Raw genomic sequence first — 15811 nt, forward strand, 5'->3', positions numbered from 1 at the left:
CAATTACAGCATGTTTAACCCAACTCTTGAAATATGATTAACATAAGCTGATATTGTAGTTAAATATTTAGGTGATGCGTATGACATTTTTTTCTCCTGGATTCCTGATTTTGTTGTCATTTTCTGGAAATGTCACAAATTGTATCACACACACCTATAAACCTGGATGAACTCACTTTTCCTTTAATTTCTCCTACTCATATATGGGAGGATTAAAATTATGTTGAATTTTTCATAAGTCTAATATCAATAAATGAATATTTAATGAAAGACAAAGCAGGCATACAGAATAAACTGGTTTCAGCAGCTGTGAACATGTTTTCATTTAGTGCATGCCATACTTACCTTGGATTCTTGGCTCAAAGAAATTAGATTTGTTACAAAAAAAGGACTATGAGTACTAATGCTTTAAACAGAAGTCTTTTTTTCTATATAATCCATCAGTTGTGAGATCTTCTTTCACAACCCCTAAAGCATTGTTCCTTTCCATTTTAGTCAGCCAAAGCAGCTGGGTCTTTATAGTTGCAAAATGTTTGCTCATGACCAACTGCTGTTTTGTACACCGCTTTCCATCACTAACAAATATTTTATTTTTCGCTGTTACTCCATGCTTGTCATAACTTGTCGAGGAGCAATGTAGTAACATATATCCAATTAATCAATGACTTCTCAGTCTCTTCTGACCTGATTCCTCCCATGATGTACGCCTAGGGAGGTGTGCTCTACAGAAGCTCCCCCAGACTAGTGAAAGGGTCTGTGAGGGCACAGAAATACATCTGTAGGACTCCAGCAATAGGATGATCTCCTCAGATCTTAAAACATTTGTGGTAGTAGATTGAAAGTAATTGGCTGGCCAGAATTATTCTGAAGCCATTTTGAAGTGTGATTAGATATCTTATGACAGTGACATCTGATCCACTTTTGAAATGGCTCCTGAATACCCGCAGCCATTTGGTTTATTATAAGATAACCACGTCAGCCATATGGTTTGTAATCTGTTGCTGCAGATCCATCAGGACCCTCAGGCTGTGATCTCATCCTCAGGGCAATGATTCTTATGAGTCTGTGGTGTTACCCTTGTCTAACAGTAGTAGCAATAATAATGATAATAATGTATACAAGAAATACAAATCAAGCATATGGACATATGCATCTGATACTTTGTGACTGTGGAAGCTCATCAGGCTCATGACAGCTTAACACTAAATGCGAGACTGCTTGGGAGCCCCAGGTCCTCTAGGCAGACAGAAAGTCACAGCACAGCATCAGAGCTCAGAAATTCAATAAAGTGAGTTTTGCTAATGTATAATAGTCCTTATTTATGAAAGATATTTTAAAGCAACCATCCAATTATTTCATTTATTTAGAATTGCAACATGCTTTTGCCAGATGGTGTTTCATATCAGGTCAAAAAATAATGAAGGAATTTGGCGTTAGAACTGAAGTAACAAGAAAAGATGAGTGACTAGGGATTGCAAATTCATTATAGCTTTTTCATTTTTCTTTTTTTTTTCACATCAAGCTTTTGTAGTTTTTTCTGCATCTCTTTCCTGTGGATTTATTTGTATTTATTGCATTTTTGTCACACCTTATTAGAAGTTAGGAAAGATAATTTACAATGTGGTGAAAAAAACTCTCAATTCCCAGGGAAGTGTAGACTTAAATAATTTGTCCTTTCCTTTTTTAGATTATTTATTAGACATGTTCAAAGGGTTTTAACAGTGGCTGGGGATGGAAGGAGGTGATTTGGAATTGCCAAGAGAAAGAAACAGTTTTTTGAAGAAATTCCTTCAAAGCTCATTATGTCCTGTTTTACTATTGGCGATGTTTTGTTCTTGTCTTGAATGGGAATGTAGGGCTTGTTATGCTGGACAAATAAAACCTTGAGAGCTGTGTTTCAGACTCATTAATAGTGCAGCACAACATGAGTAGATTCTTCCAGAATACAAGCACTATGCTTATTTTTTTTTTATTTTTTTTTTTCCTTCCCCTCACCCCCACCCCATGTCTTTACAATTCTTTCTTGGGAACAGTTTCAAATTTTGTTTGTGTCATGGTAAAGGTGAATGGGCCATTGACTTCCACCTGAACTAACATTGCAACTGGTAGTTTTTATAGGTTTTCAGCTTTAAAAACAATTGATTCCTGAAATCTTTGCCTAATTAAGAAATAAAAGATTGAGACTGAGCCACTTAGTACAGTAGGTCATGGTCTCAATGGACTCTGGTGGGATCTCAAAAATTTCAAGGATTGTTAGATTTGGGCTTAAAAGAATACATCACAAGTAACTAGTTTTGCATTTCCTAGCATTTCAATCAGCTGTCTCATTTGTTCATTTCAAGTCTTCTACCAAATATTATCAATATTTGTATAAATCAGGTATGTCACCTGAAATAAAAATTTTCATACTGTTTTGAGAACTGGTTTTAAAAAGTGACTTTACATGAAAATCTAGAATTTCCCAGAAGAATGGATGTTGAAATGTGAAGTTTCAATCCAACTTTAGTATTTTAGAGAGGAAAAGCTTTTTCTGCAGGCATTTGATCAACTTTAAATAGATCAAAGGTAAAGTTCTTCCTTTAATGGTTCTTTCTTTCCTGGGGAAAAATGCTCAGTTTCCTCAACCATACATTTAGAAATTACTAGTGACTCTGGCTTTATGCTTCTATGAAAAGCAAGACTGAAAAAAAAAAAAAAAAATCTGTGGCTAAGATCCAGGAATTGAAGGACTGAAACCTGTCTTTTGCTATGCTAGAATCTAAAGCCAGATGTATAATACAAATACTCTAGTGGAATATGGAGGGAAAAGAAGAGATAATCTGATATATACAGATGCTAACAGTCAAAATCACTCAAGCTGTACTGAAATGTCCTTTGCACCTGGCACTGGAGGTGTTAGCCATGCCAGTTCAGTTCCCCAACACAGATGTTCTTGTTGTACCACTTCTTAGTGTAACATTTAGGTTTCTGTTTAGCTCGGCATAGCACACATAAATACTGTACTCCAAAGGCCACCCATTTATTAGTGCACCTGCATCTTCTGCTTTCTTTAATTCCCTCAGTATATTGCGTTCTCCTTGTGCTGCTGATCCTAATGCAAAGTAGTGTTATGGAAAAGAAAATTAAGCTAACATTACAATGTATGAATTATATTAATGTGTGATTGATTTTGAAAAATATTTTTCATCATATTATAGGTGTAAGGCTGAATTTTCAGATGCTAGAAATATGTAAATGGGAACTTGCTTGTTGTATGCAACCTTATTTATATTGCTTTGTAATTAACATTCTGAAAGCATGTGCCATAAAGTAGTTACCATAGCAATAGGCCTGTATAAACAGAGCACCTAACAGACATGCTTGAAACATGCATGTAGTCCTTTGGATATTACTGAATATTCATGCTCAAATGGTTTATTGGGCAGATACCAACATTAAGGTCCTTTAAAAATTTGTCTCAGAGACAACACTGATCTCCTTTTCTGTTTCTCATGTACTTTCTCTTACCCTTCATAATTCAGAAAAAAAGTAAGAGTGAAAAAAGACAATCAAAATAAGATGAGAATAATTTTGTTAGTTTTATAGGTCTCCTATTTTGCATTAAAATCCTTGAAAATATATTTTTTTACCATGTCCAATCCCTCTAAAGATAAATTCAGTAAGGCTTCACATTTCAGTATACCTTTTCAGCACAGGATTGTTGGAGGTTAGCTCTGGGCAAGGACTTTGCTTCTGTATTTCTCAGATACCTGAAACATCATGAATGGTGTTGCAACTGAATAGTGTGTGCTCAGATCATTTTTTTAGTGAAACATTGTGGCTTCCCTTTTGTGGCAGAATAAAGTAAAAAATAAATTGTAACCAATCTGATTTTGCTTGTAAGTAGTCTTTTGTTGTTTGGAATGAGATAAAGTTTGGGTTTTTTTCTGTGAGATACTGTTAAGGACTAGATCACAAAATAATTTGAGTCTTGCTACTGTGATGCTTGTGGCTGGCTTTGGTCCTATTGTCCTTGAGAAGAATTTGGAACTGTTCTGTACTTGATCATAGATACGGAAATACCTTTTCTTCCTATATGTGTTGTAAGTAACTGCTGAGAAAAGATATTGAAAAATACCTTTATGTCAGTCATTAATACTTAAAATACTGAAAGGTATAATAAGAAATTTATTTTTGCTTTCTTTGTGGTCCTTTGAAATGTCATTCCATGTAACGCCCACCAAAGACATTTTCTTGCAGCACTACTAGAGGTAACTTTCCCATTGCCTTTCTCCAATAACAAAGGTTTCAGTGTATCCCAGATGTGTCTTCTTGTAAACTAGTAACAGTATAAAAAATAATGAATATTTAGCAATGTGTGTAGTTCAGGTAGGAAGAAAAATAATGGCAATTCTCTGTATGTAACTAGATTAGATAGCAGAGACCAAATCCCACAATGACAACTAGTAAGAACAGAACAAATGCAAGGAAAAGCCCTGGGAAAATCTGCTCACATATTTGGAGCTCAGTCCTGGAGCTATCAAGCAAACTTGTTGCCCATCAAACAATGAGTAAATAGAGGGTGTGTCACTTCTTCAGGCCTTAACCTCTACAAAGAAGCCAACACATGGTAGTTTTGAGTGGTAGATTTAGCAGAATTCCTAAGTTGTCCAAGTGTGCTAACTTGTCTCCCAAAATTCCTCTTGGTGACAAGAGAGAAAAATATGCCTCTCCAGAAAACCAGACATCTTAAATTCTTTCTCTGAATCACTGTCAGAAGAAAACTAGGCCTTTCTTCAATTCTCCATATATAACTTCTTAACACCGTTAGATTTCCTCTCAAGATACCATCCCTTTGTCTGCTTCTTCTGTTGCTCCTTTGTCAGGCTTGTTTGTCCTTGTCAGGCCCTTGTCCTTGCTCCTTGTCAGGCCCATTGGGAATGTCCTGGAAATCCTAGGCTGCCTCAGACAACACCAAATACATTTAGTTTAGTGGGAAACTAAATCAAATCTTCTTTAACTTTGTGGACAGCAGGAAGTTTAGGAAGATTGTCTGATTGACTTGCGTGTTACAAATACATGCCCCAGGGCTCACTGGATTTGAGTTCATTCAACTGTCTGATGCTCCTTCTGTACAAAGAGAAGGTCTGAACAATGTAATTGAAAGTGCTATCCAAAGTATGATTGTAGTATTTATTTAATTAAAATAACCCAGGTACAAAGAGTGAGGGCAAAGAAGCTCAGGAGGCAAACCAGCCACCGAAAACTTGGAGTATCAGCAAGCTCAATAGACTATATTGATGCTTTCACTGCTGTGTTTTCTTTTCTGTTAGTACCTGTCCAAACTACCTTGGACAACGTTACCATGCTGAAGGCTCTTCCCCACCTACATAATTTTGAATGCTTTAAGGCAGACATTTTACCCCATCATAAATGATGAGAAGTAATCTATGACACATCTCACTGATGTTCAGAATACTTTCCTGAGTTAGCGTCTTGGTTAACAAATAAATAAATAAATAATGCTTTTGTTCAAACTGGTATCCACTCTGCATAGTGTGATCACCAAACACCATGGAATACTAGCATGGTAGAGGAAGAAAATGGAATTGGCTCTCATGAAGAGCAAGAAAAATGAAGATCATCTTTGGGGTTTTCTGAACTCCTGGACCAAAGTCAGTACCACCTTAATCAAAAGGAGTTTTAATACTCACATAAATGGAATGAATATTTCTTTCCGGCAGATGATTAAAAACTATTTGGTGGATAAATATAGGAATAATGCTGTTAATAGAGTTTTCTGCCCTGCAGAAGGAGAACATTTATACCCTGTTAGTACTAGTTCTCCTAGAAATGTACTAATCAAAGCTGGTTTTCATTGTTCAGATTTCTACATTTCCATAAATATTACTGTATTTTTCTTTTCTAGTCTGTGGCATTTTTATAGGCTAATCAAATATCTAATATTACTAGGAGCCATTTAAAGTGAATGCCAGAACTACTAAGGAGTAATTTGAGAATTAGATCTATTTTTGTTAGTTGAAGTGATCTTGACTTGCTCGTATTGTATCGTACCTGATGCTCAGTAATACGATAGTACCAATACAAATAGGAAGATATCCGGTTTGAAGTTCTTAAATATCTGTTAAAAGTGGTGAGCAGTCCAAGCACATTAAAATTCCATTTTCCCCATACAAGTGTTTGCTGCAGATGACCCCCACTGATCTTAAATATATTTCTGTATCTGTAACTGAATAGAGGTTTTCCGTACAGCATGTTCTAATGGTACTCTGGCCTTTAGCCAACAAGGCACTGAATAAGGCTATTTTTAAAATACAGAAACTGGGAACAGCTGCAGCAATCAAATTTGATAAAAACAGAGAGGAACTTTGCTTTTTTTTTTTTTTTTTTTTTTACGGTTTGTCCAAGTTTAGACTCCTTTCATAGAACAGCTTTTGTTCTCTTGGATGAAGGGGGTATAAGAGTAACACAGTGAAATCCTTTTGAACAAATAACTTTTAAAAGAATACCGATTAAAATAATGGGGGGCTTTTTGGTGCAGCAGCATGTTCAGTGCAATTGTACCTCAAACCATTAACAGAAAAATTCCATTAAAAAAGAATACATTTTGTCTGCCAACCTTTACCATAAAAGACTTACACATAATGATCTCCCAAACTGGAAGATGAGATCTCTTGTTTCAAATTTTGAACATCTGAACACTGGTATTTGGGAGTAGTTTCTGAGTGGAAGTGATTTAATTTGAATGCTCTGGGGTGGGTTGGGCTTCTTGTTGTTGTGCTTTTTTTCCTTCTTTTACCATTATTCAAAAAAGTTTCATAAAGAACTTTTCTTCCCCCCACTTAGCTGGGGAAAAAAGTTCACTTAAGGAAAAGTTTTACGAAGGCCTTCTGTGCAGTTTAAAAAGTTTCATAAAATATTTCATTATAAGGACTGATTCCTCCTTGTTTGTCCTGCTGGTTTTTTGGGGGAAATTCGTCATTCTGTGATTAATGAGAATTGGGAGATGACTGTGTACACAGAAAAAAATCCCTTACACAGTACTAGGCTGAGCTGTGTCTGTTAAATGATTCCATCTGAGGATAGGGCCTCTGTGCTAGACTGATGCAAGTATGATACTGAGTGAAATTCGCATTCTGCTGAAATCAGTACGAGTTATGCCACTAAACTCAGCAGAGAGAGGATTTATTGGTTGCATTCATTTTAAGTGACAAAACTAGCACTTTTGCATCTTACCCCATTATCCCATTAGGGCTATTAAGTACACCATCAATTCTGGTGCTGGAGCAAAAGTCTACTGAATTTCTCACATATGCTTAAATATGGGTAATGTATATAATTTGTGTATGTCCACAGAGGTATAAAATGTGTATGTATTTTTGTGTGGTTTTATGTATATAAAATACCTGCTTAATTTATTATCCCCATATCTGAGTATCTCTCCAGGGTGAGAATTACACCAGTGATATATCTTCCTTCATGCTAAGTGGAAGGTTAACTTCTTTTGTTTTGTTTTAAAATTAGGAAAACAAAATATGAAGACAAGAATAAAGGCTAGAGAATCAATACTGGCATGAAATAGATGTATGGATCCACCTGAGATTTTAATGTTTACAAGCAAACTCAGCAACACAAAATACTCAAAACTGGGTGACATACCATAAATATAGGACTTGATATATATCCTTGAAGTCAACATAAGAGGGATAACAGACTTTTGATAACAGAATGTTGACATTCAGGATTTGCTGATTTTTTTCCTGTCTCTTCTCCAAACTTCACATGTGATCTTGGCTAGGTCAGTTCTGAAAACTCTTGTACTTAACTTTATGTGATAGAAATAATATTATGACTCTTGCGGGTCTGCACACAATATATTCAGCTGAATATGAGAACAAATATTTTCCAGGACCTAAACATGTCTGTGTACAATTTTCACTTTGTAAAATGGACATAATAATATTATTTTTCCCTAATGCTTTGTCTGTTTTATTTGTCTATAAATTCTTGGATAGGAGAACTGTGTTTTGTATATGTCTGCGAATCAGTAACAAAACAAAGCATTGACATCATCTGGACCTTGAGATAAAACTCTGATATAAACAGTTATAACTATGGAGGCATATGTTACTTCAGGTAGCTTCTCTAAAGGAAGATATAACAAAACACAGGATGTACAGATTGCAGAGGATATACTGATTTTTTTTTTTTGCAACCAGGAATTTAGAAAAAGGTGTTCATTTAAAATCAGGAAAATATTGTGACAGTAAACACATTTCTAGCATTTTTTTAAAACAGTCCCTATCACTGCATGTGGAAGCAACCTCACATTCCTGCATAATGGGTAACTGGAGATTTAATACATGCTGTGTTCTAGGAAGATACTGAAGCATTCATGTGGTGCAGAGCATTGAGCTTGGGAGTTTTTCAAGGATCCTCTGGCATCATACCAGCTTTCAAATTTTTATCCAGTATTTTAACTGGAACCAAAAAATTTCCAGTGTGATGATTACTAGGGTTTGATTACATTTAGTAAGCTATGGAGCCCCTTCTCTTTGAAGACAAACTGCTGCCAGAGACAGATTTACCACTGACCAGCAGTGTTTTTATGCAAATGTGCCTGAGTGAGTGCAGTAACCCCAAGTTATAATAGAGTCATTCAATCTCTTGCCAGGACAGCAATATTTATATATTGCAAAGATAAATTAGATATCAAAACCAGTTCCATTACAGAGGGAAAGTTCTCTATGTAAATCAGTTTTTCTAATCACACCATGTTTCTTCTTACCCACCCCCTACCCCATTTTGCTTTCCTTGCTTTATCTTCATAGATGAATTCCAAATGTGTTTTTCTCTTGTGTGTTCACTTTGAATGTTGAGGCATTCAGCTAATGCCAAGATAATGGATAACATAAACTCATTACGAAACTTTAAAGTCTCAAAGTGTGTTTCTTCATGCCTTGGGAAGGGCTATAAAGGGCTTATACTCGCATACAATGTTTTGTCTGCCACTTGTGCAAGTTTCTGTTTGAACTTCTTTCTTCTGCTGCCTTATGGGAAGAAATGGACAGTCAGCTCCCTAGTGACTTTATCTCCCCATCAGGAATGAGTGCAAGGGGTCAGATCCCCCTCTGCATGCTAGTCACCGTCTGCTGATAGCAGTGCTCCCCTGGGAGAGCTGGCTTTGTTTACTGACAGGGCTAATATGAGGAGACACGTGAAGTACTTTGGTTTGTGGAAGAGGCAGGAGAGACATGGTGCTGTGAAAACATTCCCACACACTCTAATGGCTCATTCACATAGAAAACAAGCGAGAGCCTTCAGCTCTTTCACAGAGCACAAAGTAGAACAAACGGACCCGGGAACCCCAAGGCACCAGTCAGAAAACACTTTCCTAATGGACTAATACTGAGATGCTCTATGTGATAGCTTACCTATGAGACTTCAGCTCTCCTTTAGGCAACTAAATGAACTCGTTAGAAAGAAAAACTGCTCAATATCTGATCGTTGCTTTTGTTCACTGTTAGCTGTGAAATTCTTCTTGAAAATCTAACCTTTAGTTTCCTAAATCTAAGCTTTCTAAAACTAGTTACAACAGGTGAAGCATGCATTGGAGAATTTTATCGTTGCAATCACCAATTATTTCTCTTTAGAATAAAATCTGTAGGATGCAGAAGAAATGTGAGAAAGAAACACATCCCTAAAAGGGGATACATTTTTTTGCTTTATAGTTGGTAGACACGCAGATGCACACGAGTCTGTAACTTAAGAATATAATTTGAGGATGGAAAAGAGTGACTTTCTCAATGAAGTCTCAAACACAATAGGGATACGTGTCATAGAAAAGTCCACATTATAAACTGTTTAAGTGACAAATGATGTTTAATGAGCAGCAGCATTCATTATTTTTTACTACGATTTATAAGAAGTATAAGAAGTCAACAAGAATAGTGATACTAGATCAACCCACAAGTTTGTGTAGCTCAGTCCAGCCTCTAATACCAACCTGTGTTAGAAATAAAGCACAGAAGTGCAAACTTATAGTGATTCTTTTCTGTTAAGATATCCTACCGAATATGCATCATTTTTGATTTAAGTAATTTCAGAGTCTAGTGTGGCCTCATGGCATAACAAAATATTATGTAAAAAGGATTTCCTTCTTGTCTAGAAGCACTATGAAACTCCTTGGTTCTTGCATTTTGAGAAATACTGAATTACATTACTGTCTTCACCTACTCCATTGCACTTATTATTTTCTCATCTTTCCTCCATTCATCTCCTTACTTCCGGAAGGCTACTAGTCTAATTTATTTTCATACAGAAGTTGATCCATATTTGTTACCACATTTGTTCATCTGTCATTTCCAGGTTTTTTTAATTCCTCTTCGTTGCTGAGTGAACTGGAACTACAAATTCCATACTTTATGGATGTACCAATTGTAATATTTGATGATCTGAAATTGAGCATTGAGCTGATATTTTCATAGTACTTGTCACAGTAACTTCACAATATTCATTCCTGCATGACATTATCAATTGTAGTCCAGAAAAATAAGCATATACACATGGAGACACACACACACCATATTTATTTCCTAAAGTTACATAGAGGTATATAACAATCTACATATCTGTAGTGAGCTCTCTTTCTCCTCATGGACGTTAAGTTACATATATTGAACTTTCTGACTTCGTAAAGCCCCATTACTCAGTACTGTAAAATTCCTAAACTTTTTTTATAATTGGCTTTTCTTTTTCCTTTGTTGAATCCTCAGTATTCACTATCTACTTCTATTTCCAGATTATTTTGGGGTTTATGTTGAGCAGTACAGAGGCCCGCACCGATCTTTCTGAAAAATCAGTGATAAATTTCCACCGGAATGAAGAATGACTTCCCCTTTCCTATCTTTTAATTTATATAGAAGATCAGATCTCCTTAAACAGAGCTTAGTCTCTTTCAGAGTCTTTGGTGGAGATCTTTTAAGAAGAAATATAATCCATTTGTTGATGTCTTGACCCTTTATATTCAACCATTGTACCTATAGCCATGTAACATCATTGAAGAATGGGACTAAAATAGACACACTCCCTTTTCCACTTTTCACTCGAATTCTTATCAAAGTCAATATATCTCAAGGATTTGTTGAAATGGATATGACTATGTAAAAGCATGAGGTCAAATATATTAGCAAGGGCAGGAGTGTGAACTAATGCAGTCAATAATTGCATGTTACATTTGCTTTAGTTTTTACTGCTTGTGAGGGAAAGTTATGTCTAATTTAAGCTTGATTCTAAAAATATTCATATTTGGCCTAAAATAACTCCACTTTGGGAATGTGCCACTGCAAATGTGAAGTTTTTGAAAGGGCTTCACTTTCTTGGTAGATGAGAGTATTGTTCAGTTCCATCTTCCAATGTTTAATGTATCAAATTTTTTGAGGAGTGTGGTAGAGATCAAAGCGCAGGATTTGGCCCTTAGTTACCTGCTGCTACTGGCACTAATCTCACAGCTATTGAAAAATGATGCATCAAATATATATCCCTACAAATGTCACTATTCTGAAACTTGCACATGTTGCCTGAGCTGTCAGAAATAAAAATCTGCTCTTAATTATTCTTCCATTTAAAAAATAATAATTTTCTAATGGCCCAGTGAATAGGAATTTTATGCTTTTTTTGGCTAAACATTTTAATGATTTAGTACATCTGTAAAGTTCTGTGTGCTTTTATAGTAACTTTTGAAAATGAGTAGTGCTTTCCCAGTTAAATCTCTGTGGCTACCAAGAAAAGCAGCATTTGTTTAAATCTCAGTTGAGTTTAAATGTGAGTTACTTACAGGAAACATTTTAAGAAAAAAAAAAAGGCAGCAGAAAGCCAGATGTACAAAATTGGGCTTACATGTGCTACAGGGATGCAAACTATAAAAACGTATATTTAGAATTAATCATATTGTATATTTTAAACTTTTGACTGTCTTATTGTTTTCCCTTAATGGGCAAAAATATTTATTTTTTTCTCCATTAATATTATATGGAACTGATTTCACTGTGATAAGAAAATTAATATAGCAGAAAATATTAAGAAAGTATAAGAAGAAAAATGGAAGGCTTTGGATAGTATCAGATTTTCTATTGGAAGCTGAATAATCCAGATCATAAATCCTATTTGCTTTTAATATTTTTTTTCCCTCATCACAGTACTTCTTTCAGTTAATTACCTTCATTGAAAGCCCAAAGAAGTGAACAGAAAAGACTCCCGTTGAAACTTTGGAATAGCCTCATAGATATGATTGTTAGCATGAAATTTTACCTTCATTAAAGGTTGAGGGGTTTAAAATATACAGAGTAATGTGGTCTCTTTTCTTTGGGTTTTTCAGTGTGATGATAGACTCTAACATTTTAGCTCAATGCTTTGCTTCACCGAATAATGTACCTTTTAGAAACATTGATGTTAACAGCCAATTTATAAAACACATGTATAATACAGCTAGAAAGAAATGTTTCTTTTTCTCGTCCATTTGGTCTTGGCAACATATATTTACACAGGAGCATATAAAGAATTTCATACAAAACACCCTAGTTGATTCTGGATAATATTTCATTACCTCGCTTGGTTGCTTCTCAAAGCAGACTGCTTATTACTGTTTAGGTTTCTGTTTGTACCTGAAATTCCAGACAGAATTTGTCCTTGCTCCTTGAAGTCAAGCAAACTAATATTTATTTAAATTTTTTTTTGAAGTTTAATGCCAGAGTTCTATTTAGTCAAAAAGAAATGTGAAACAAAAAATATATAACTGAGTGCAAACAAGCACTACAAAGTTCAGGAAAGCTAGGTGGAAAGTTAAGGTGTTCTTTCTTTTTGCATTGCATCTGTGTACTGATTAAGACACTGATCCAACACAAAAAGTAATAATGGTGTCATAATGATAATGCATGCACATAAAGGCTGAATTAAAGCTGTACACATTGTCTGAAAAGTACTGTACAGAGGCGGATCCTTTAGGTTCTGGAGTACTGTCATTTTCTTCACAGATTTTAAATATCTGTTGAAAAAATAAAAAGCATAAATTTGTGAACTGTAAATATCTCATTTTCTGTGTCAGGTAACCAAAATGGAGGAATTTCTCCTATTTTCTCATATAATGAAATTATTTCTTCAGTCTTCATGTAATAAAATAAACTATGGATATAATTATTCTATTTCAGAATAATTTTGGTCAGAATATTGTATAATCATGTGACAGCAGGGCCCAGTTGTGTCCAACTTAAAGCTGTAATTCTTCTTAGGAATCATCATTTTTGCCAGTTCTGTTCTCCACATCTTTTATTATCAACTTGTCTTCTGGCAGTTCTTGTTGGTCAATATGACTGCTTTCCAAATGTTGTCGAGGCAAAATGTGGGTTTTTTTCAACTTTTGCAGATCTAAGTGACCAGCTTATGGAAGTGGTTGGTCTGGAAGGAGCCATGGAGATGGGACAGATATACACAGGTCTGAAAAGTGCTGGAAGACGGCTTGCCCAGTGTTCATCTGTTGTCATCAGGTATCAGCAGCTTAAATTTATACTGCACTGTTGTAATGACACTGTAGAGTTTTCTATATTGCCAGCTGACTTTCTTTTGTAGTTTAACAGTCATAATTATAATTATTATTTCTTGTGAAAGTATCATTTTTGTTTATGAAATTAATATATTCCATCCATATTCTATGCCCATACATCTTCCTTTCTTTAAAGGTGTCAAAAAACTAAAAAGAGGGTGTTTACATTCAAGCTTCACATGCTGTATTCAAGTGCCATTTTGTCCTATGACGAAGTATTTTCAAGCATTTGGTGTAGAAGGAATAAGGCATGGACATCTTGGGGTTTATTGTTGGCATACACTCCATGCAATTTCAAGCCAGAAGTAATTTAGCATTACTTTGTCACATTTTAACCCATTTATAATGCATACCACACTAGTGAATATTAGCATGTAATTAGTAATGGTAAAGCACTTTTTTGATCTGTGGAAGTCAAAGTGCTCTGTTTTTAATTAATTTGTTATTTCCTGAATTCTGACAAGCCACCATTATTAAATCTGTTGGTATGTGTGAGCGGATGATGGTGGAGTACTCTAATTTCATTGTGTTTTATCATTTTTAAGAGATGAACATTCACAATAGAGTAAACTTAGATTGGAACACAAGGAAAAAATAATTATTCTAACTTTTGGATTAAATAAGGACTGAAAAAGAATTGACCATCTCTCTCTTTGTCAGTGAAGAATTCCTCAAGAAAAATTTTCCAGAATTTATTAAACCCATAAGGTCTACAATTATACACCTAAAACAAAAGAGCAACAATAAAAGCTTTAAGAAAATAAGTAGGAGCCCTTCCCGAACTGTAAAGTGAGAACTCATTAAACATTCTTCCCTTCCTCCATTTATGGCCATAGGTGACAGTGGATAATTCCATGAACTGTTGGTTGTTTTCAAATAACATCCAAACCTGAATTCCCATTGACCAACATGCGTGACTAATTTTTACATCATTAGATTTTTCTACTCCACGCTATTTCTAATAGTCTTGTATGCAAACTATTATAATGCAGAAATACAGGGTTGGAAAAGACCAAAAACATAGTACATTTTTCTTTTTTGATTCTCATTTTTCTACACTTTTCTTAACGTGGCATCCAGACCTAGGGAGGGAATACTGTCTGTATCTTTATGTTGAAATCAGCGCCCCTTTGCTAACAATTTAAATTTATAGCGTGGCATGTTAAGCACTGAATATAGCGCAGACTTCATTCTTTGTGAGTGTTCTGTCTAACTTGGAGTTAGACACAGTGGTTCTAATAAGCGGTGATGATAGACCTAAAATTTATTTCTTATTTCCTTTATAGCAGTATAATATATATACTATGTACTAGCAGGGTCTAAATTATTAAAAAATAGCAGAAATTTGTCTTTACTGTTAATAAGGTTTGTTCCTGAAGTTATTGTGTAATTCACTCATTATTTCACAAATTGCAGACTCTTCTTCCATGAAAGAGTAGTATATTACTATCAAGATACATGAGTATTTGCCATGTTTTTGCTTTGTGTGTTGAAAATCAGACTAAGCCTACTAAGCTGACTGGGTTACTTCTGTAAGCATTTTGAGTCATACTGGAACCTTCATACCAGTTTAGGGGTAAATCAGGGTTATATCTGTATACCATCACATATATGCCTTTTTAATAAATACATTTATTAATTTTGTCTAGTTTCTTTTTCTTATATTATGAAATTTGTACCTTTAGGACCAGCAAGTCTCTGCCTATGCAGATAGATGGGGAACCTTGGATGCAAACTCCTTGCACGGTAACTGCAACTGATTTTTTTTTTTTCTCTTCTTTTTCACTGATAGAAATATTTCTCTTTTGTTTAAAAGACAACCATTTTCATCAGCATTAACTCAATTTACTTAAATAACATCTTCACAAACTGTTTTTATATACTTCAATACCTCCTGCATTTTCAATTTATCATTCTGATTTCAACCACAGGTTAGAATGGAATAAAAAGGCATTTATTTCAGAAGTTGGTACTTGAAGATTGCAGTCTCAATATACCTTTACCCAATATGATCATTTATTTATAATGATGTATCAGATTTAGAGTCTCTATTGCTGAGGAAAATTCAATCTTTGTTTTGATGCTGAAATGTATAAGGTAACGAATATTAGCCTTTAAAATTTAGAAGATTTTCTATTGTGTTTTTGAGAGCTCATATCAAGGAAGTTTTAATTAAAGCTGAAGTCTTAACTGTGCTGATGGTATTATGCAATA

At 34.9% G+C, this 15811-nt stretch overlaps 1 protein-coding gene across 8 annotated transcripts in view; it reads left to right on the top strand.

Moving 5' to 3' along the window:
- The window catches only part of DGKB (diacylglycerol kinase beta), a 382874-nt gene that overhangs the window by 354899 nt on the left and 12164 nt on the right, over positions 1 to 15811 (top strand). For all 8 annotated transcript variants that reach the window (XM_048304406.1, XM_048304384.1, XM_048304373.1 and 5 more), the window contains 2 exons: positions 13421 to 13541; positions 15283 to 15343. In XM_048304406.1, coding sequence (XP_048160363.1) covers positions 13421 to 13541; positions 15283 to 15343 — 182 coding nt within the window. The remainder of the gene's footprint in view (positions 1 to 13420; positions 13542 to 15282; positions 15344 to 15811) is intronic.

This window comes from Corvus hawaiiensis, chromosome 1, assembly GCF_020740725.1.
Source record: "Corvus hawaiiensis isolate bCorHaw1 chromosome 1, bCorHaw1.pri.cur, whole genome shotgun sequence".
Lineage (NCBI taxonomy): Eukaryota > Metazoa > Chordata > Aves > Passeriformes > Corvidae > Corvus > Corvus hawaiiensis.